Source organism: Schistocerca americana, chromosome 5, assembly GCF_021461395.2.
Source record: "Schistocerca americana isolate TAMUIC-IGC-003095 chromosome 5, iqSchAmer2.1, whole genome shotgun sequence".
Classification (NCBI taxonomy): domain Eukaryota; kingdom Metazoa; phylum Arthropoda; class Insecta; order Orthoptera; family Acrididae; genus Schistocerca; species Schistocerca americana.
The window spans coordinates 246,056,649-246,080,778 of NC_060123.1; the positions used below are offsets into that span (position 1 = coordinate 246,056,649).

The window sequence follows — 24,130 nt, forward strand, 5'->3', positions numbered from 1 at the left end:
ATTATGGAGACAGTGTTTGCGCAGCAATCGCCGACTGAGGCGGAATAAGGGGAACCAGTCCGCATTCACCGAGTCAGTTGGAAAAACGCCTTAAAAACCACCCACAGGCTGGCTGGCACACCGGGCGGATTCGTGCCGGGGACCGGCACGCCTTCCGCCCCGGCACGCCTTCCCGCCCGGAAAGCAGTGCGTTAGAAGGCACAGCTAACCGGGCGGCGGGCGAGTAACCTGCATTGCTTTGTTGTGGCTGTATGCAAACAGTATAGGCAGTATAACGCCGCAGCTACAAAATACTTTTGAGCGATCTGTACGTTGTTTGTAACAGCTGTATTTGTTATCATGCAGCTTACTCACTCGGGGCTTACCAACAATCTTTCTTCCTGCAGACCAGTTTCGGACTGGAACTGGAAAGGGTGAAATAACAGTGGCACACATAGCACTCTCCGCCACGCACCACGAGGGAGCTTGCGGGGTATAAAAAATGGTCGTGCGGCATTGTTGGCCGGGAACCCCGCCCGTGAAAGCTCGGCCTCCGAGTTGCAAGTCTTACTTTAGGTGACGCTACATTGGGCGACTTGTGTGTCTTGTACAGCTCGGAATCGAACCAGGGCCCGCTGCATGTGGTAGGCAAACACGTCACCACTCAGTTAAGCAGGTGGACTGCGGGCTATAGAATAAACAGTACTTCAGCAGCGACCGAATAGCGCTGCCCTGCACTGTCTACCTCCGCCGTGCAGCAATGCTACTCTTTGCTGCTGGAGTACAGATTATTCTTGGGGTTTTACGGCGCTTTTTAATAGATATTAATTAAACGAATATCGCACTAGACCAATCAGTGACATCTCTCTCGAGTGGCTACATACAATTCCGTTTTAAAAATGATTTTATTTGTAATGATAAACAAACCGACGCTTTACGTTTGCAGTGGACGTCACATGAAAGACATGAGAGCAGTATTTGTTTGGGCTGACTCGAGCTGCACATTGCAAAAACCAAACTCCATATGTCTACGACGTATAAGCAGGTTTTTTTAGAAAGGATCTTTGTAACTTTGATCACACATATTTCAGAAATGGGGATAGGTGGAAAGGTGCAATTTGCGGCATCATCTTCACTCACACCAAACGTTTTAAGAGCCGTTCAACAGAGCTCAGTGTGCAAGCAGTCTGTAGCACGCAGGATACCTAAGCGATATTCCGGTTGCTCTCATGTCCGGATCTGCAGAAACTGCGAGCTGTCATCAGAGCAGCAGTTCATGCAGGTCCCGCGCCGGGATCTGGTAGGCAGCATCCTTCACAAAGCTCCAAAGAAAAAAAAATGTTTAATAGGACTATGTCTGGAGACCTTGAGGGCCAGAAAGTGGGTTCTTCTCTTCCAATATAGCGACCTTGAAATGTGTCTTCCAAAGCCTTCTTAACGATCGAGATTCAGTGAGGAGGGGCACCATATTGCTGCAGCACGAATGTTAGGTTGCAGTACTTCGACCTGTGGAAACACACACTGTTCCGACAAGTCCAGAAAAACAGTAGAGGTTATTGACGCCTCTACAAAGAAAAACAGTCATGAAGCAGACCACACCACACGTTCATGTTTGGACAGTCGCGCACAGTGTCCATGCTAAAGAGGGGCTTCTCCGAGTCCCATATCCTCCCGTTATCCGGACACATTAAAGAAACCGTTTGAAGCGCATGCAGCAAGCGCTTGCACTTTGTAGGTAGAAGCTTCAGTCTCCTGTCTAGCGCCCTATGTAGCGTGGTTCGTGGTAGCTACAGTGGTACGGACGCTGGACGGATTGATTTGATTGGGCTCAGGATAAATGCCTGTTGCACCCGTTCCCCATCTGCGTCACTCGTGCTCGGCCGCCCAGAACTTGTCCTCTTCTTGACACTTCGGGATTCGTTGAACCTCGTGTAACCGCTGTCTGATGGTCAGGCATGATGGCGCTGTGCTTTATTATGTCCGGAAGTTCCACAGGATTTGGGCGTCAGATTTGGTCTTTATCAACTATTCCACAACTGTGCCATCTGCTCGGGGGGCTATTTTCATCAATAACTACTTTTTTTCCTTTTCTTATTTTTCTTTTGATGACAACTGTTACCAATCCGCCTCCGTGAAATTCACCTTACTGTTCCACATACTACAGCGTTTTCATTAACCTTGATGACTGGTAGCGGATACTTGTCTTACTTGCGGGATGCTGAAGAGCAGTGCGTTTTGATTCTGTGTTTAGGAAAGATGAGAAACAGTTTAACAGTTTTGCGAGAGCATATGGGCTTAAATCGATTCCACCCCCTCGTCGGGAAGGAATCGTAGGGGAACTTGATAATGCATTATCGATTCGACACGAACTGACAACATGATAGTCTAGTCACGTTTGTAATCCCGACCATATATAGAGCTTCGCGAAGTATCTGCTGTTTCTGTCTCATCATGTGTGCGGTACCTGCAGAATTGGAGATACGTTAGTTATCCACGCATCAGACCGCTCACAAGACTGCACAAAGAGCGCGTTGTTGATGGCTCCCACCATGTTTTCATTTGGGGGTAAATATTTTTATAGATAGTCTGTTGCTGTCACGATCTCATGGCTTGAAATATACACGTGGTCTTTTTGTCAGTCTCTCTACTTTTGTATCATATAAGTAATCTCAAAAATCTGGCAGTTCTGTATGTTCGTTACTGCATATCCTAATTTACACATTCAAGTTCGTGATAATTTTGCTGTATTTTACGTGCACTTCATAATAGGTTCATCATCATCATCATCATCATTTAAGACTGATTATGCCTTTCAGCGTTCAGTCTGGAGCATAGCCCCCCTTATACAGTTCCTCCATGATCCCCTATTCAGTGCTAACATAATAGGTTTTGGGAAAATATTTTTCAAGCATAAGTATTTCCAGACTTTTCTTCAAAAGCAGTGTAAAAAGGAAAAAAAAAGATGATAAACTTACTCTGATGAATAATCTTCGTTTATATGGTGATCTTAATTTGCTTACATTAATTTTACCCGTATTAATATTGATTGAGCTCCTTGGCTGTGGACTAAATTACTTGAGGAAATACAACAACCAGACACTTTTTGTATAGCTTCATTATGCTAAGACACGATTCGTGCTTTCACCTATCGTCGATAGGTGTAATACATTTATATCTTCTTCAATACGGGGTGTACGTCAAGTCCGGGAACACTTTTAATTATTTATTGACAAGAACTGAACATTGTACAGATGTCATAGATATTGCATTTTGAAGAGAAACTCGGAAAGTTTTCAAACATTCGATGTGCGAACCATAAGTGACCCGGCAGACGTCAGTCCGGTTATAGAATTCTTGCCATACCCGTCCCAGCATGGCGTCATCGACTGTGTAAGTCGCTTCCCATATTCTCTCCCGGAGCTCTGCTACATCACGTGGTAGAGGCGGTACGTACACCAGATCTTTAATGCGTCCCCACAGAAAAAAGTCATACCGAGTAAGATCTGGTGATCGGGGAGGCCATTTCATGAAACAGCTCGCTCCGCACCTGAACTAGCCATGTTTGCGGCTAACGAGGACTATCGGCAAATTACCAAACTACGCCGTAGCGGTATACATGGAAAAAAAACTTTCAGGGTTTCTCTTCAAAAGGACATATTTTTGATATCTGTACAATGTTTGGTTCTTGTGCAATAAATAATTGAAAGTGTTCCCGGACTTAATGTACATCCTATATAGCGCTTTTATCGGCCGCATTTTGATCGCTGTAGCTGCCCTCTGCAAAATAATAATTCGTTTAGCTACCGCGCTTGTCCAGTTTTCTGTTTACGTTTAATTAACAGTTAGGTGCATTTACTTTTGTTCTGTAATTTGTGGCTTCATTGTTTTCCTTCAGAGGCACGGCACAAACACTTCTTGTTTCACTGTTGCACTGATATAGCGCAGCGTTCGACATATTGCGTTTGTTTATGTCGGAAATTACAGTTGTTCGCAACCTTTTCTACCTGGTGCCACCGTTTGCAACCCCATATCATCACGTGCTCCCTATGTTTATTATTTATTTGGTTCTTTCAAAAAAACTTTGACAATAATTTGCAATCCACTCTTTAGTATAAGAGGGTTGTCAAATGTAGAGTAATACAAAACTATAGTTTTCAAAGGACTTGACAACCGAAATTGAAATGTTTATATGGGCTACTTAAATACCTAATGATGTACTTTTCACTTCGGCAACACATTTCACATCCAAACTTTTTTTTTTTTTTTTCGTGATGAAAGCCACAAGAGAAATTCAGAACATCAGTGAGGTAGCTGAACCTTCCAAATTAGCTAAGCACGTCGAAGGTCACTCTCCATGTTCAGGCGACTGCGGTGATTTGTTCTCACAATGACTATAATCCGCTTAAAATTACTTGGCAGTTGACACTACACGCGTTTCCTCCAGTCAGAGCTCTCAACGTCACGCCGGAACCGTTCGGCGTGCGAAACTGCCACAGCCATTGGTCAGTTCACTTCCAATTCCTTGTCCGGCATTCTTTCTTGACGTGTTTGGATTCCCAATCATGGGTCTGCCACTTTTGTTACGTATTTCGTAACACATGATAACCGCCAAAAAACCGTAAGCACGCGCGTACACACACACACACACACACACACACACACACACACACACAAAACAATGCTAATGGAAAACGCAAGTTTCGTACACAGCGCTAACCAAACGCTACTGGAACACTTTCGCACAAGACGCGATTCAGCGCCACATATACAGTTAGATCGGCTTACATTAGGTAAACTCCGCACGACATTACGTGAAACCGAATTTTTTAGGGCGCAATTCATCGTTTTGAGTGGATCACTAATGTCATACATATAACATTTTATTTTACGGAGTGATGTGGCACAGCGCAGTGGTTAGCCTATTACCCCCAATTGTAGAAGGATGTAGGTTTGAATTTCGTAGAATTTTTTGTTTTGTTTCTGAACTTAACCAAAAGAGTTCTTTATTATTTTCAGCCACTTTAATTGATTTAAATGCATTTTTTTATTTCTAATCTTTGCCGCGTCATTTTTCACCATCGTATTGACTTTTTCATTTACTCTTATTTTTCTTGCTGTCATTCTATTTTCGTTTGGAATCTGTCTGCGTCGTCGGTAATCTGCAACATTGTGCCACCCAGGACAGTTCAGCGGTTGGTAACCCGGCAGCACACGTAGCCAGTGTGATATCGCGTGTCTTCAGGTAACTAGTGATAGCGAGAAATTACAGTTGCCTATCTAGAAGTCCCTTGAATCGAGGGAATTACGAAAAGTTAGTCAAGGGAGCATCCAGGCGACTCTTCCATTGTTGTATCTTTTCGAAGAAGGCCCTTATGACTTCATTGGCATACATTATTGTGGTTTTTCTACCTTGTCCTTTCAAAGTCAGATTATTCAGGGTTTCAAATAAATCTGAAAGGTATGCTCAGCTTTCCTTTGACTTAAAATAAACATTTCTACCTCTTGATTTCAATTCGTACAGCCTGCTTGGCACAGAGTCCTTCGAAAGCCACCGGACTTGGTTATGAAAGATTCATGATTGGTGTTCACCATTGAGATCATTACGTAGGACTCGGAAAAATGAATTACGCGTATAATTAATTAGACATATAATCATTTTCAGTGCAGTGTTCAATTCTTCCATTACTTTCTTCTCGACCACAAATCGCCAGTATTCTGTTCAGTTACACTCTCGTGCTCTATTGGTAGAATCGCCACACTGCAAGGTAAAAAATGGAGACATTTTCAGTATTTTAACTAGCTGTTTTTTCACATTCAGGGTCGTTTCTTCGATCCTATATTGCACACTGTTCTTTCAAAGAGGTATCTTATCCATTTTTCACTGACTCTTCTCCAAAAACAATTCTGGTTGCTTTAAAAATGGAAGGTTTGCTTAACGTTCCAGCAGTAATTTAAGAGGTTTTTTTTTAATTTAATTTAATTTTTGTTGTTGTCGCTATTACGAGAGAAATTTCATATGTTACTTCAATAACTTTATCATTTTCCTGCTGAAAGATTCCATTAGTATCCAGTTTCATGCGATTTAAAGAATTTCTTTTCCAACAAAAAACTCTTTTGGTTTTTTTCGTACGCTGGATGAGTTGATGTTAGATGAGATCCCAGACGTACAGGCCTCAGTGAGTAGTCATTGAGGACATGATAACACACAACGCACTGTGGCAGTTGGACATTGTCTATTTCAGTAAACATGATTCCATGCTTAATATATTATTCGTATAAGGTCTTCTTTTAATGGACTTTTCACTCAACGTACAAAACCAATAAAAACACTTTTTACTTCTACATAGCACAACCGGCGTAATACTGAGTTGAGATAGCAGGGCGAGGACTGAAAAATGTGCTGTGTCAGCAGTAACTTGGTAACGCGCGAAGCAAAGCTGATGCTGCCAACTCCACATAGAAAAAAAATACGTTCGCTAAGTATAATAAGAATAGAAAAGCTTAGGCTTGTCTGACCGCATGTTTCCGCTTTCTGGAATCGGCCACGTCCTTTCGAAGGAATCGTCACGGCATTTGCTGTAGCGATTTAGGGAAATCACGGAACATTTAAATTTGGATGGCAGAACGCGGGCCTGAGCCATCGTCCTCTCGAATTGCGCCACCTCTGTCTGTTTCAAGGCTGAAGTCTTCCCCAAAGGCCATTGCAGTTCGTACTAGGACAACTTCTTATTGTTGAAATTTGGCAGCTTGGCTCAGACAGCCATTTCATGTTTTAGTAGTCACATACGTCGTAATAAGTGTTCTTCTCGCCTTGGTGTTATATTTTGTTTGTACAATTTGTATTCATGTCAGGTACACGAATGCACACTTGTAGTCATTATTTTGTATAACTGTGGGGGATATACGCAATAACGAGTGCAGAAGTCATATTAAGCCCGTTACGGCTCTAGAACTTGTGATTATCGCACTACGAGACAACGAAACGGCAGAATGCGGTTACGTGGTGATGAATTCCTATCGGAAATAGCTGGATATCACTGACCATCAAGTCATAGATCACGAAAAACGTCCTCGTAATGCATGTAAACTGCGCCGACAACGTTAAGAATTTGTGCAGCGAAGTTTTGGTGTAATAAATCCGTAGGCTTCAGTGGCTCGTTACAGAGCAATTACCATTCTTGCCCGTTGTTCTCCGGCCATTTAACGATCAAGTGTGTGCCTGGGAGCAACGACGGAAGCTCTGTGACGCATTTTGCTCCCGAGGGAAGGGTTTGGGGCTTATTCCTCTGCTTCGGACGAATGAAACATGTAGCAAGTAGTGTGATGTTTTATTGTTCGCATTATCCCGCTCTCTGAAATAGGAATGTGAAGGAATTAGGACAAGGCATCCCTGGTAATACAACACTTGACTTGTTGCTAAAATGCGAGAACATACGTACGTTATGTTTTCATATTGTGAAAGACGAAGCAATGTTTACGAGTGGCGGCACGTTCAGTAGTCGGTACAGCGAAATGTGGAATGACGCAAATTGGCGTGCTCCCGTGTGTCGAGCGCTTCAACTGAAATTTTTGTCAGATGGTTGGATTGATGTGGGAAAAATACCGTCCTTGACACTGAACAGATGCTACATTAAACTTTAGATAAACGCATCCTCTCGCACTTCTTGTAGGGTGCAACGCTGGTAATTACACTACTGTCAATTAAAATTGCTACACCACGAAGATGACGTGCTACAGACGCGAAATTTAACCGATAGAAAGAAGATTTTGTGATATGCAAATGATTGGCCTTTCAGAGCATTCACACGAGGTTGGCGCCGGTGGCGACACCTACAACGTGCTGACATGAGGAAAGTTTCCAAGCGATTTCTCATACACAAACAGCAGTTGACCGGCGTTGCCTGGTGAAACGTTGTTGTGATGCTTCGTGTAAGGAGGAGAATGCGTACCATCACGTTTCCGACTTTGGTAAAGGTCGGATTGTAGCCTATCGCGATTGCAGTTTATCGTATCGCGACACTGCTGCTCGCGTTGGTCGAAATCCAATGACTGTTAGCAGAATATGGAATCGGTGGGTTCAGGCGGGTAATACGGAACGCCGTGCTGGATCCCAACGGCCTCGTATCACTAGCAGTAGAGGTGACAGGCATCTTATCCGCATGGCTGTAACGGATCGTGCAGCCACGTCTCGATCCTTGAGTCAACAGATGGGGACGTTTGCAAGACAACAACCGTCTGCACGAACAGTTCGACGACGTTTGCAGCAGCATGGACTATCAGTTCGGAGACCATGGCTGCGGTTACCTTGACGCTGCATCACAGACAGAAGCGCCTCTGAAGGTGTACTCAACGACGAACCTAGGTGAACGAATGGCAAAACTTCATTTTTTTCGATGAATCCAGGTTCTGTTTATAGCATGATGATGGTCGCATCCGTGTTTGGTGACATCGCGGTGAACGCACATTGGAATCGTCTATTCGTCATCGCCATACTGGCGTATCACCCGGCGTGATGGTATGGCGTGCCATTGGTTACACGTCTCAGTCACCTCTTGTTCGCATTGACGGCACAGTGAACAGTGGACGATACATTTCAGGTGTTTACGACCCGTGGCTCTACCCTTCATTCGATCCCTGCGAAACCCTGCATTTCAGCAGGATAATGCACGACCGCGTGTTGCATGTCCTGTACGGGCCTTTCTGGATACAGAAAATGTTCGACTGCTGCCCTGGCCAGCACATTCTCCAGATCCCTCTCCAATGGAAATGCCTGGTCAGTGGTGACCGAGCAACTGGCTCGTCAGAATACGCCAGTCACTACACTTGATGAACTGTGGTATCGGGTTGAAGCTGCATGGGCAGCTGTACCTGCACACGCCATCCAAGCTCTATTTGATTCAATGCCCAGGCGTATCATCGCCGTTATTACGGCCATAGGTGGTTGTTCTGGGTACTGATTTCTCAGGATCTATGCACCCAAATTGCGTGAAAATGTAATCACATGTCAGTTCTAGTACAATCAGTGAATACCCGTTTATCATCTGCATTTCTTCTTGGCGTAGCAATTGTAATGGCCAGTAGTGTAGTAACCGTAGCCAGTTCCAACTTGAGTGGACGTCGGTACCCGTCATTCACGGCTTCAGCGTTCGCTTTGAGCTAGGGTGTGGGTAATGAAGGAATGATCGAGATGTTTCTATTCAGCATGCGTCTCTGTCACCAGATACGACGCTAATTCACTTCTTCTCGTGGAGGGACATTGTCAGGAGCGTAGATTACAAGGCTCCAGTCGCTACGAGTTGTGATGTGACTGTTGAGATTGTCGCACTCGCCAAAGCTTACGACAGTTTCCATCCTCAGGCGTGAAAGCGTTGCTGTTTCGGTAAGTGGAGTTTCTAGATTCGAGCCTTGCTGTGTGTGTGTGTGTGTGTGTGTGTGTGTGTGTGTGTGTGTGTGTGTGTGTAAGTAAACAGAGCCTTGATGAAATGGTTGAAAGAGCAATAAGGAAAGGTATCCCGTAGGTAGAGCGTGTGGGGCAGTCAGTTATGTGATGCTGTACAATCCGTTGGTATACTGGTGAATGACCTTCGCGCAGTTACTTTAAACAAACATTTCTGTCTAATAACAGAACTCATATTGTGCTGAACTGTGACAAAACATAACAATCAGTGCATGTGATGTTGCAGTTGTCAGAAGGTAAGGAGTAGTTTGATTGATCTACGAGGGCGCGCTGAAAAGTAATGCATTCGAATTTTTTATGCGAAGACTCTTAAAGTATTTTAAATAAAACAAGTGTTTTTAACATTCTACATCATTATTCCTCATGTCTACGTATTTGGAGCCCTCTGCCCCCAGAGGGCTCCGAATTGCTGCGTGTAACACGACGGTGTGTAACGCAACTATGCCGGTGCGTGAGCGACAGCCTGTAATAGTGTTTCGAATTCGAAGAGTTCGTCCTTCAGCATGACAATGCCAGACGACACACGAACGCTGCGACATCTGCAACAATCCGACACCTTGGGTTGACTGTCATCGATTATCTTCCATACAGTCCGTATTTGGTCCAATGCGATTTTCATTTGTTTCCAAAACTTAGAGAACGCCTCCGAGAACTTCACTTTGATAGTGATGGAGGGCTGCAAGCAGAGGTGATGTTATGGTTCCGTCAACAAAGTCAAACATTGTACTCTGACGGTGTCAACAAACTGATCTCTCGTTGGGAGATATGTATTCGTCGTAAAGGTGACTATTTTGAGAAATAAATATGTAGACCGGAAGAACCAAGATGTAGAATGTAACAGTTTTCATATTAAAATTTCGCAGGCATTACTTTTCAGCACGCCCCCTCGTATTTGTAGTATCCAAATCCTTCTTTTACGGTTCAAGGGACACTGCGTACATAACAAGTCAGCGTCAGAATACTCGAAGGGAGGAAACCAGATTAGGGTTTAATGTCCCGTCGACGACGAGATCGTTAGAGACGAATCAGGTTATTCGGTAACGAGTCATTGTAGAATATCAACTCCTTGTATTGAGGGGATAGTTCTCTTTGAACGCGTGAAAGACAGGTGATCTTCATGATTCCTTAAAATAAAAAGTAACCCTAAATAGGATTGTATAGTTTTATTCCTTACACTTTTGTCTGTAAGAAGTCATTTTTGTATTCACATCGGACGCCCCCTGTAGTTGCTGCACCAAGTGGAAGAACTCCTTGCAGCCGGAACATTGGTCATCCGCGGGAATTCCCGAATTTCTCGTATTGGACCTGTAACAGAATAATTTTGTGTAAGTCATTTTGAAAATTTTTCTGTTAACATACACAGGATAATTGAAAAATATTAAGTTCTAGCAAAATTGTGACGTGTTGAAATAAATGTCATGTTTTTCGAGCTACCTTTCGAGACAAAAACGGGCACCGAAAATAGACTTTTGCAGATACGCAAACGGCTACGTACGCTGATAGAGAATTCAGTGTAGAGTGCCGGCATCAATCGTTATATTTCCCGCCAGTTTGAGAAATGCTTTATCGAAAAATACGCGGGTAAAGTTTTGGATAACATTTTTTGTAGTTAGGTTAAACACGCTTCTAGTGAGCGATCCGAAGACCGTACAGGAATCGTTTCATAACCAAAAGGAGGTTCTCCTCCATCATCGTGGTGGCCATGGTTGTCCTACGAGCCTCTTTGGCAACTACTGTCGTCTGCTTTTGTGAAAAAGTTCTAACAAGCTGGTTCGATCTCAAGTTCGAAGAGTTCCATAATTATCTTAACACCTGAAGGCAAAATAAAGTAGTCATCTGAGAGAATATTTTGAGAAAAGAAAAAAAAGAAAACCAACAAGTAAAATTATGTAGGGATCATACACATCCTGCATAATAATTTCTCAGCATATGCTATCTACGCCTATTCACTACGAATTGCAGCTGTTTGGCGTCCTATAGCTAAACAAACACGCTACACCGCCCTCTTTGTCTGATACCGACAAGTGTGGTAACAGTGGACCTGAAAATTGCCAGTTCGAATCACGGTGATCTCTGATGTAACAACGGCACGACCGGAGAATGTGCCATCACAGAGTGTGCTTTTCATCTTTGGAAAAAGCCAAAAACCGCTAGGAGCCAGGTCTAATGAGTAAGGAACGTGAGAAACCACATCGAAGTTGATTACAAGAAAAAACTCTAGCGTCGTGTTCGGCCAATGCGGCTATGCATTGTATTGGCGGAAGAGCACATGCGCGGTCTTTTCCGGCCTTTTCTCGCAGTTCTAGCACTTGTTCTTCAAATATCTTGGTAGCTCGCGCTTGCCACCTTTGGAACGGAATAACATAATAAGGATTACGCCATCGCTGTCCCAAAACAGCCCACCAGCATTTTTTTCAGAATTGATCCTTACTCAGTATTTTTATTTTATTTTTTCCGATGAACTTTTATGCTTCCACCGAGATGACTGGCCATTCGCTTCAGTATTGAAAAACTGTATCCACATTTCGTCCATTTTCACAGTTGTTGAAAAGCAAGTCCCGTTCCTGATACTTGTCAACATCGCCTGGTAAAATTCCACGCGCACAGACTTGAAGTAGTCCACCAGCATATGTAGCAACCCATCCCCCGAGGAAGCTTTCCAAATTTTCAGTTCATCGTGCTTGACTGTGTGCACAAATTCCATGGAAGCGACCGCTACGGAGGCGGTATCTTTCACGCTCAGTCGACGATCCTCCAAAACAACTGTCTCCACCTGCGTTACATGTTGAGACCAAACCGTTGTGAGGCCGAGATTCTTTTGGTTCGTTGTCGCACGACGTTAACCCTTCTTTGAACTGTCACATCCATGAACGCACTTTCTTCACATTCATGACGCCATCACTACACATCTCACACAATTGGTGACGAATTTGGATGGGTGTCACACAACGCAGGTGGAGAAACGAACGATTAATCGCTGTTCATGTAGTGGAACCATAATCATTTCTGATATCAGAATATCGTCTCACTCTTACCGTTGCCGTTAGGTCTTTGTAGCTGCCAACTGTGTCACGCATACCCAAAGACTGGCCGCTTGTTTTAAGACAGATCGCAAGTTTCTGTCGTGTGGCGGTCCTTTAGAACTCGAACGTTCGTTGTACATTTCTGTTGTGCCGTTAAGTGGGGACTGATGAGTGCGTACGGCTCTAGATGCACAGCACATGCGCCCGTGCTATCTAAATGCACAAATGGTCTGGAATGGCTAAGGCGGGGGACGTCTGGGCGCGCTACCTGTTGTGCCGCTACAAGGTCGCGCTCTCGCGATTTTTGTAGCGATCGATAGGTCGCGGGCGGCGAGGAGCCACGCACGCGAGCCCCACGCTGCGACTGTGCGGATTCCACTCTTAACACTGTCCCGCCGCCCTGCACTCTGCCGACAGCGTGTTGAATTTAAAGCGCATTCGTAAGTTAACGGGCACTGTGTGGTGGGGCGCGTATTCACTCTCGATGTGTTTGGAAATCCATACATAAAATCTACCAGATTTTAGTGGTTAGCACACTGGACTCGCATTCGGGAGGACGACGGTTCAATCCCGTCTCCGGCCATCCTGATTTAGGTTTTCCGTGATTTTCCTAAATCGTTTCAGGCAAATGCCAGGATGGTTCCTTTGAAAGGGCACGGCCGATTTCCTTCCGAATCCTTCCCTAACCCGAGCTTGCGCTCCGTCTCTAATGACCTCGTTGTCGACGGGACGTTAAACACTAACCACCACCACCATCTACCAGATTTTAACGGAATTTCACCAAAACGTATTAGTTTCATATTTACTTAACACAATATAGTTACAGTGACAGTCTTCCGTATAAGCTTTGCTTTTTGAATTTGACGAATTCGCCACAGATATACTCTGCATCACACTGTAAATCTAGTGTTTCGTTCCCAAATTACGTAATATCTGTATCTAAGTTTCATGGTTGAGCAACTCCAGCAAAACCAAAACAGTTAAGATAACATTTTCACGCGAGAAGAACTTGGAGATAAGCAATGTCATTCAATAATTGCCGTCATCAGTACAACTCTGAGCTGAGATACATTAATTTAACTTGTAGGAGCAACATTGTGAAGTGACGCGGAGTGGAATGAATGTACAAAATCTGCCATAGAAGGGCAAATAAACAGTGAGTAACAGTCTTCTGCTACATATTGCTAATTACTTTTAACAGTTTGGAGCCCCACCATGCCAAACTTCAAGAAGAGAAACAGAGAATTCAACCTGGCCAGTATAAAGTGTAATCTATACCTCTGTCTTAATCTTGTATATGAAATGTAACAAATATAACTTTTAGTGGCAATGACATAACAATTTCCTCCGTGTTCATTTTGTGATTTGTACATTGATGTAAGTGGCTAGTAATGAGACCCCAGTGTACAGTGAATACAGAGTCCTTCCTTTCCGGTGCCCTTTGTTCAACCAACGTCGGGTCGTAACTGGTATGATACGTCTGTCTGATTTTGAGGGAACCAGCAGTACCCGTATAAACGCTATTACTGTTACGGGGTCGCCACTCTCAAACTCATTTTAATGTTACTGCCAACTGCATCTTGACAAAATCACTTCGGTTAAATGTCCAGGCGTAATGTTGCAAAGCGGCATGAGCTGAAAAGAATACACAACGTCTGTTGTAGGGAAGGTGAGTGGTTGACTATTGTTTACGGGAAGAATTCAAGAAAATTGTAGCTCATCTGTAAAGGGTACCCCGCCCATGTCCTAGCCTCTTTATCAGCTTGTTCATTATCACCAATTCCTAAGTGACCACGGACCCACAGGATGTTTACCGTGTTGCTTTCCCCTAACTTCACCAAAGATTCGTGGCATTTTGCGACGCTCTTTAATCTCGTTGCGGGCTTTATAGACGTTTCAGAGCTACTTCGCTGTCCGTCTGACTGTAGACGCTACAGTCTTTCTAGCAAATGCATAGATTCTTCTCCGCACACAGTCTGGTAATGAATGTCTCCGCCTGGAATACCGCTGCCAGCTTCTCTCGTCTAGGTTTTACCCTTTATACTGCTGTCCCAGCACCTTTGTCTGTTTTCGACCCGTCGGTAAAACAGTGTCCCCTTCTGTTCCTTTCTTACAAAATCTATATTGAAAGGCTTTTTGAAGCAGCTAGAAGCTATCTGACATTTCCACGACTGGTCATGTTATTAGTGTGGGCTTCTGGATATCTTAAACGTTCCCAGTTTTTAACCTGTGTACCCCTACTACTGTCTTCATTGTAACTCCCAAAGATGTGATGGGGACATGTCCAAGATGGTCTCCATCCCAGCAGTGAGTTTGCTACTAAGCCTAACAGGCTGCACCTTCCAGAGGTCCTTAGCTGCCCCTTTCTGCTTTACTTTATTCCACAATACTGTAGGCCCCATAAATCATCGCACGTCTTTTACAGAGGGGTATATGCAGTACATGCTCCTGACCCCAGTTTCTGCCAAAGACCCATCTAGTGCACGTGAGAGCAATCTTGGCTTGGAACTGAGGTCGAGTTAATTGTGGATCCATGGCTACCCCTAGGTATTTCATCACTACCACCACGACTGGTAGAATTTCGTCAGATTTCTTAAGATTCTAGTATATGTGCTGGATACACTTTCCGTTAACATTACTAACTACAGTTTTCCTGGAACTAACCATGAGATCCTGTTTCTTACACCAGGTTTGCACAATGTTCAGAGTGCATTGTGCAGTTGTTCTAATGGTACTTGCAAATGTGCGAAGTATTACTGTGACTGAATTGTCTGCACATCCTTGGCAAAAGTAACCTCTACCTAAATCTTTGAAGAGTTCATTCACCACTAGTTTCCACAGCAGCAAGGACAAAACCCCACCTTGCGGGCACGCATTGGTTGTGTCAGTCACCATTGTCACATCCGTCATAGTGACTTCTACTTTCGCCTGCTCTATTTCACCTACATACAGTGGTCTTAATGCCACACTGTTATGCAGCTCCAACTATGGTTTCGAATGTTGTATTGCTAAAAGCCCCCTCAGGAAGACGCAGAGAGCACTTTGCTGAAAGTGTAGAGCTTTTCTTATCTTTCGAACAAGTTGAAGTGCTTTTTCACATGATTTGCTTGGTTAATATGCGTGTCCGTTTTCCTGTAGAGCAGGGGTGGCCAAGATTCGGCCCGCAGGCCGTGTCCGGGTACAAGTGTCAAAGCGCTTAGCCTCGCTTCACATCCCCCGCCGCCACACGGCGCTGTCTGAGCGCTATGAGGGTCAAGAGGGGAAAACAGTTAACGTGCAGCATTTAAATGGCAGTATAGTCGTACTGCATATGGCGTGGTTTTATATTTCACAGCCGGCCGAAGTGGCCGTGCGGTTAAAGGCGCTGCAGTCTGGAACCGCAAGACCGCTACGATCGCAGGTTCGAATCCTGCCTCGGGCATGGATGTTTGTGATGTCCTTAGGTTAGTTAGGTTTAACTAGTTCTAAGTTCTAGGGCACTAATGACCTCAGCAGTTGAGTCCCATAGTGCTCAGAGCCATTTGAACCATTTTTTTTTTATATTTCACATTTCTCAACAACATAGATCACAAACAGAACAAGGTTTCAATATTAATTAATAATTTATGGCACACTGAATACATAATATAATTTTTATCTTGTGCAAACTGTCAGCACATGGACAGATGCAAACAATTTCAGAGTTTAGCACTCAAGTTTCCACGTAATCGTGACTTATTTAGTTTCATAATCGAAAAAAGGTCTTTCATACAAATATTTCAATCGAAATACTGTAGCATTTTTGCAGCCTCGTTATGGAGGCTGGAAAATACACCTGAGAAAAGCATTGTAGAGGTCCTGGACAGTTTTAGTGTAAAATGATTTGTAATTAAAACTGGAATTACGTTGCAGATCAGTCAGTTACATCTGCATATAGACAGGGGGCGCTTTCAACTGAAACGACAAACGGTCTCAGAAACAGATGTAAGATTGACAATGTCCTCAAAGCCTTTGTAAAACTATCGTTGTAATTCTTCGAAGACCACAATGAATTCTTCAAACCTCGTGCTTTCTTTAACACTGGTGTGTTTAGGAACTGGATTGTGTTTGTCAGATTGTTTGCCTTCTACAACGCGATTTTCTTTTCAAATGCATCCCTGTCAAACCAGAAAGAAATTGTTACTGAGGGCAGTATGCAGCCAAGTCTACTTAAAATGTTGTCTGCAATCCATTCCGGATGCCGTAATTTTCGTTTCCATACCGTTCATAAATTTAACAATAGCGAGATTTAAATCGAAAAATCGTTCCAGGCATGCCGCTTGATTTAAGCAACACACTTTGCAGTAATGTATGAAGTCTCCATACTCTTCGTTCACTTCCATTGAAAATCGTTGTACCTGAAAATGGGATAATGGGTGCGATTCCACAAAGTGCTTCTTGATGTACAGAACAATGAATCCCCTCTGTCGATCGTTGTAATCTTTTGCTCTTTCCTTGTCATCTAAAAGTTTAAATTCTTTCTGCATGGTACTATGATGTCGTTTCGTAGCAAATAAGCAGTACCTGCCGCTTGTTTGAATTGAGAATTCTCATCTCTCTCTTCTGACATTCCCATTCATTTTAAAAGATTGTGACGATAGATCGCTAGACTGCCTCTTTTTGTGCAAATAGCCACTGGATCTGTAAACTTTCTCCGTACCACGAACATGTAGCGAAGGGTAAACAGCGCTGATACCACGATTCTGCCGAACTCAGAGTTGTGTCGACCGCAAAATGCCGCATCGCAGTGCTAACTGAAATGTAGCGCCGGCCGCGTGGCCTAGCGGTTCTAGGCGCTACAGTCTGGAACCGCGCTACTGCTACGGTCGCAGGTACGAATCCTGCCTCGGGCATGGATGTGTGTGATGTCCTTAGGTTAGTTAGGTTTAAGTAGTTCTAAGTTCTATGGGACTGATGTCCTCAGTGGTTAAGACCCACAGTGCTCAGAGCCATTTGACCATTTCTTTGAAATGTCACCAATTCCGGATACTTCCTGAAAGGACTGAGGAAAGCCGAGTAACAGGCTGGGCCTTGGCTCGCACGCTGGCCACACACGCTGCTCGTATGAACTCTGGCGCGCCGTGGCCGGCCCTGCTGTGGAGGGAACTCTGGTAACCTTCTTTCCCTTAACGTGCACATTAACCAGTTTTTGTAATGTCTTTAAAAGAAAGGAGGACAGACTGAATGGTCTCATATCCTTAGCCTTGGTACAATCAGTTCTCCCTGCCTTTGGAAAGGAAACAGCCTTCACTGCCTTCCATGCATTAGGGGAGATTCTAGGTTGCTAGATCGCTAGGTTAACCCGAAACAGACTCTATAGGAGCCTGATTGATCCCTCTCCTACTTGTTGCAGTAGAGCCGGAAAAGTTCCACCTGGGCCTGGTGATTTGGAACGATTGAATCGTTCCCTCTGTTCGCTGGATTTTTTTTTTTTTATTTTATTTATTTATTTATTTATTTTTTTTTTTAAAGTAGCCACATACCCTGACAGATTCCCAGTTCTTCCGTTGGTTACCTGCAAACCAACGCCTCACAGAGACTGAAACTTTGTATTGTCTCCTGGAGTGCATTGAGGAAAGTGAGTCTGGAAAAGCGTATCCGATATCCCCTGCAGTGTCCTTGTATACCCACCATCCTTCTTCCTTAGTGTGCCTCCTGGATTAGGTGTATTCTAGTGAGGATTTTATGAAGTCTAGCGCAAGCAGCTGTACCTTCCAACTCCTCACAGAATACATTCCAGGATGATTGTTTCGCTTGCTTAATAGCAAGATTGTACTCTTATTTGGCAAGGACCTCCTGATATTTTACCCTTGTCCTCTCCTTCTTGCAGAGTTGAACAGTTCCTCGCCCGCTTCCTTTGGAATTGTTCCATAAAAAATGCATTCTTATTTGTGAACTTCTTTGCGATTAGACAGTTTTCCACGTACAAGGTCACAGTGGCAGGTGTCGCTTCAATTCCCGTTTCCTCTAAATTTACTGGATTTCTTATCGATGTTTAAACTTCATTGGCGTGAGTTCAGATGTTTACTTTATGAGTCATAGCTCGTTATCCTAAGATTCTTATAGACCATGGTCTGTTCAACACCCAATTCAACCCAAAAATTACGTTAATTACTTCGTCCCTCCTTCTGCTTTTAAGTATAGAATCCTTAACGCTATTCAAGATCTCGGAATGTTCTCCAAAGGGTATCCAAGCAGTTAGTGTCGGTGTTGGTGCTTCTCCACACTAGGTTATGGGGACTGGCATTGCACCAAAACAGCAGTTGTTCATTCCGCAACACAGTCCTCTTAAGGGAGGTAAGCTGAGGTCAGTACAGACTCCGTCGTACTCCCTTCATCGTGCTGTTTTATCCTGTTGGTCGATAAATTCCCGGAACCGAAGTTTCTATCAGCATGAGTGAAATTCAGTTCTTAACACAAATGCAATTCCGTGTTTTTTTTACTCTGGTGTAAATCAGCTTATCTCCAGTTCCTCCAAGACTTGATACGCTCGTGTTGTATAAACAAGGTCCGTGGACCAGGGCCTCATCCACTTCCTGTCTGCCCAGAAAGCGACTCTAGGAGGCAGTTGCCCTCTCACTGAGTTGCAGGTTGCCGTCATTCTCACTTCTGATGTCGGTAACAACTCAGACAGTAATCCGCGAGAACGCTAAATACTGCTTTAGGTTTTGCTTTTGCATTACATCCACCAGAGGGCTTTGACCGTCAGATGCAACCTTCCAGTTAATTATCGTGCAATCTTATATCCATACTTTATGGTTCTGCGCCTGTGCTTTTTCGAACAGGATCTTTGGAGAAACATCTTTAAGTAGTTTAGGTACCCAGATTGATATTTTCACGGTCGTGAAGACTTCCTCTGTCGTCTTGGCCAGCAACTTTGGCTCATCCCGTGGAGGAACCTTGAGCACCATCTCCTTTAGCCAGTCTCCTGTTCTCATCCTCACACAGATAAAGATTAGAGCACTTTCGTCCAGATAGACCATCCTGGAGTTGAGCCCTTGACTTAGATCTTCCACAGTCCTTTGCAAGATAGCGATCTGAACTAACTTCCATGTTAACAAGTGAATGACTTTGGTGAATTGCTGTCATTCAAAAAACCGAGACAACAGTACTGTAGGTCTAATTATTTTTTTCTAGCTCAGCTTTTTCTGGGTCTGGTTATCCTGGGGAGTGGGAGTAATCGTCTCCTCTCCTGTTCTCTTATTCCCTTGGAAATGGTCAGGGTCCATTTACTCACTTCTCTCTGAAGACAGTTTTTTCTCAGAGTTCTGCCGATTTGTTCTTAGGAAGCAATTCTTTGCCTTCCTTTTCTCATAGAAGTTTCCTCTGTGTCTCCAAACAAGGCTTTGATCTCGATCTGGTCCAATTTCTCACTGATGTTTTCCACTTCTTGGACTGGTCTGGTGTTCAGTAACATTTCCATAATACTCGCCTGTATTGTCCAATCTAAAGTGTGACGTGATCTATGCTCAGGGGTGCTTGGCAGTTGGAAAGCTGTGTCATGGACGTAGCTTCAGGAATACTGGGCAATCTCCCTGAGACACTAGCCTTATACCAGCATAGGGCTCTACTGGTGATGACCTGATGTATTCCCAATTCCCATGGGACCAAAATGGATAACACATAAACTAATTTACCAACTGTCGGACTTGATGATACTTCGAATAACCAAACATCAGGTGTTGAACTGATAGGAGATTTTTTCCACAATTGGATTTCCCTAATCCAATTCATCTTCACTATTGTGAAACACATCTCATATACTGAACAAATGCTCGTAGCTGTTCAAGGTGTGCAGTTTAGAGCACAGTTTACTAGACATTCTTTTCATGTTATGGAGTATTTATGTTGATTTAAATAAAAGGCATTCTTCTGTCCCTCTCTTTGAGCAATCAGTCACTTGTTTTATGCTAGCTTTTTATCCCATACATTCCCCATATATTTTGTCTTCCTTTCCACACTTTGCCTTATTCCTTCTCTCTGCACAGACATGTTTTAATCCAACTCAAATTCAGGCTGTTACACAATATGGAACAGTAGAATCTTTAATCATCCATTTGTTCCTCTTCTGCTATCTTTCAGCACTTTTAAATAGCATTACTAATTTTCAGAACTGAAATCACTGTCTGATTTGTTTGAGTAAAGCCTTATGCGGTTCCTATAATAGAGTTTTTGTTGTTGAAGTGTATAAGGGAGATGAAAGAAATCAAGTGATAATAAGGTGACATGTAAAAGTGATAATGCTAGATTTGCGTGTACTACATTACCATATTATTGTTTCAGGCACTGGCAATACGAGCACGGATGGGACATACAAACCATCATTCCTCACAGACCAAGAACTCAAGCACCTTATCTTGGAAGCCGCAGATGGTTTCCTTTTCGTTGTAACTTGTGATACTGGTCGTGTTATTTATGTCTCGGATTCAGTGGCTCCAGTGTTAAATCAACCACAGGTATGTATTTTTGTCTGTATGGGAAGAAATTTTTGTTGATTATTTTAATTAGGAGAGCTAGATTGGTTGCCGGTAATTCCTTTATGCAATTGCGTCGAAATAGTGCAATGTTCCATAATTGAGGATTATTTTTTCATTCTAAAAATCCTGTTTTACTAATTTACTCCTAGTTTTAGTATTAAGCTGATTATAATGTAATTTTTTGCATCCAAATGATTTTGATTACCTTTTGAGTCTAGTAGTACATTCAATACAAACATGCTATTTTAGCACTTTATGTAGAGAGACAAATTTGTGAAGTTCATAAGACTGTCTCATCGTGTCTTATTGTATAAAGATGATACTTAAGTTCTGGAATTTGTAAATTCACCATCAAACAGATGCATAACTTTTGGGTTCACTTGTAGAGTATACCAAGTTGGTTATTACCTTGATTCTACTATAAGGCTGTGAAACTTGGACCCTGCCCCTCTGTGACACTTACCAAATGCGGTGGCACAGTGGTTAGCACATTGGACTCACATTCAGGAGGACAGTGATTCAAATCTATGCTCTGCCATGCAGACTTTAGTTTCCAGTGATTCCCTAAATTGCTTAAGCCAAATGTTGGAATGGTTCCTTTGAAAATGACAGTGAGTTTCCTTCCCCATCTGTTCACATTCCTAGCTTATGACCCATCTCTAATGTCTTTGTTGTCAACAAGACATTTAACTTTCATCCTTCTTCCTTCTTTCTGACACCTCCAGCAGAAACTTAGAGTCTTGTTGGTAAGAGTGGTATAATAATATCAGTCCACATCAGGGAACATTGCCTAGAATAGTGGCTCTCAAACATTTTTGGTTCTTGATTTCTGTTGGTAAGAGTAATGTAATAATATCAATCCTCCTAGGGGAACAGTACTTAGAACTATGGAACTGTGGTTCCTACACGTTTTAGGTTCTTAGTATCCTCAAAGGTGTTTTTGTTGTTGTCTTCGGTCCAGAGACTGGTTTGATGTAACTCTCCATGCTACTCTATCCTGTGCATGCTTCTTCATCTCCGAGTAACTGCTGCAACCCACACACATCCTTCTGAATCTGCTTAATGTATTCATCTCTTGGTCTCCTTCTATGATTTTTATCCTCTACGATTCCCTCCAATACTAAATTGGTGATCCCTTGATGCCTCAGAACGTGTCCTACCAACTGGTCCCTTCTTTTAGTTAGGTTGTGCCACAATTTCCTTTTCTCCCCAGTTCTGTTCAGTACCTCCTCATTAGTTACATGATCTACCCATCTAATCTTCAGCATTCTTCTGTACCACCACATTTTGAAAGCCATTCTCTTCTTGTCTAGACTATGCTCTACCGTGCAGATTTTAGCTTCCAGTGATTCCCTAAATTGCTTAAGCCAAATGTTGGAATGGTTCCTTTGAAAATGACAGTGAGTTTCCTTCCCCATACATGGCTACACTCCATACAAATACTTTGAGAAAAAACTTCCTGACACTTAAATCTATACCCCATATGAAATTTCTCCTCTTCAAAAATGCTTTCCTTGCTGGAGCCAGTCTACATTTTATATACTCTCTACTTCGACCATCATCAGTTATTTTGCTCCCCAAATAGCAAAACTCATCTACTGCTTTAATTGTCTCATTTCCTAATCTAATTCCCTCAGCATCACCTGATTCATTCGATTACATTCCATTATCCTCATTTTGATTTTGTTGATGTTGATCTAGTATCCTCCTTTCAAGACACTGTCCATTCCGTTCAACTGCTCTTCCAGGTCCTTTGCTGTCCCTGACAGAATTACAATGTCATCAGCAAATCTCAAAGATTTTTATTTCTTCTCCACGGATTTTAATTCCTACTCCAAATTTTTCTTTGTTTCCTTTGCTGCTTGCTCAGTAGACAGATGGAATAATATCGGGGATAGGCTACAACCCTGTCTCATTCCCTTCTCAATCACTGCTTTCCTTTCATGCCCTTCTACTCTTATAACTGCCGTCTGGTTTCTGTACAAATTGTAAATAGCCTTTCCCTCCCTGTATTTTACTCTTGCCACCTTCAGAATTTTAAAAGGAATATTCCAGTCAACATTGTCAAAAGCTTTCTCCAAGTCTACAAACACTAGAAACCTAGGTTTGCCTGTCCTTATTCTATCTTCTAAGATAAGCCATAGGGTCAGTATTGCCTCGCGTGTTCCAACATGTCTACAGAATCCGAACAAATCTTCCCCGAGGTCAGCTTCTACCATCCATCTGTAAAGAATTTGTGTTAGTAATTTGCAGCCATGACTTATTAAATTGATAGTTCAGTAATTTTCACACCTGTTAACATCTGCTGTCTTGAGGATTGGAATTATTATATTCTTTCAGTGCTCTGTGAAATTCTTCATGCAGTATGATATCTCCCATCTCATCTTCATCTACGTCCTCTTCCATTTCCATAATATTTCCTTCAAGTACATCACCCTTGGTTAGACCCTCTATATACTTCTTCTACCTTTCTGCCTGCCTGTCTTTGCTTAGGACTGGTTTTCCATCTGAGCTTTTCATATTCACACAGGTGGTTCTCTTTCCTCCAAAGTTCTCTTTAATTTTCCTGTAGATAGTATCTATCTTACCCGTAGAGATATATGCCTCTACCTCCTTACATTCGTCCTCTAGCCATCCTTGCATAGCCGTTTTGCACTTCCTGTTGATCTCATTTTTGAGACGTTTGTATTCATTTTCACTCGCTTCATTTACTGCATTTTTATATTTTCTCCTTTCATCAATTAAATTCAGTATCTCCTCTGTTACCCAAGGTTTGGAAGGTAGGAGACGAGGTACTGGCAGAATTGAAGCTGTGAGGATGGGTTGTGAGACGTGCTCAGGGTGCTCAGTTGGTAGAGCACTTGCCCGCGAAAAGCAAAGGTCACGAGTTCAAGTCTCAGTCTGGCACATAGATTTGATCTTCCAGGAAGTTTCAATGAGAGATGTATTTTAAAGTCACAAGCAATTAGTTGGGCAGATTTAGTACCTTTTGTACTTCTTCTATGTGCTGACTAGTAACTATTATTTGCAGTTCAATTTATAGCTGGTGTACACTAAAGTTTTAGACACATTTTATCACTGTATGCCCATCAGTTATTATTATCTGCCCATCAGAATTGACTTATTTCTCAATGATTCCTTTGTATTACCATTTGATGCAAGTTAGTAAGAAGGAG

The 24,130-nt window shown here is 42.9% G+C and overlaps 1 protein-coding gene across 3 annotated transcripts in view; it reads left to right on the forward strand.

Annotated features, from left to right (window-relative positions):
• Positions 1–24,130, forward strand: part of LOC124616046 (aryl hydrocarbon receptor nuclear translocator homolog) — a 525,437-nt gene that overhangs the window by 459,709 nt on the left and 41,598 nt on the right. For all 3 annotated transcript variants that reach the window (XM_047144275.1, XM_047144274.1, XM_047144273.1), the window contains one exon: positions 20,761–20,933. In XM_047144275.1, coding sequence (XP_047000231.1) covers positions 20,761–20,933 — 173 coding nt within the window. The remainder of the gene's footprint in view (positions 1–20,760; positions 20,934–24,130) is intronic.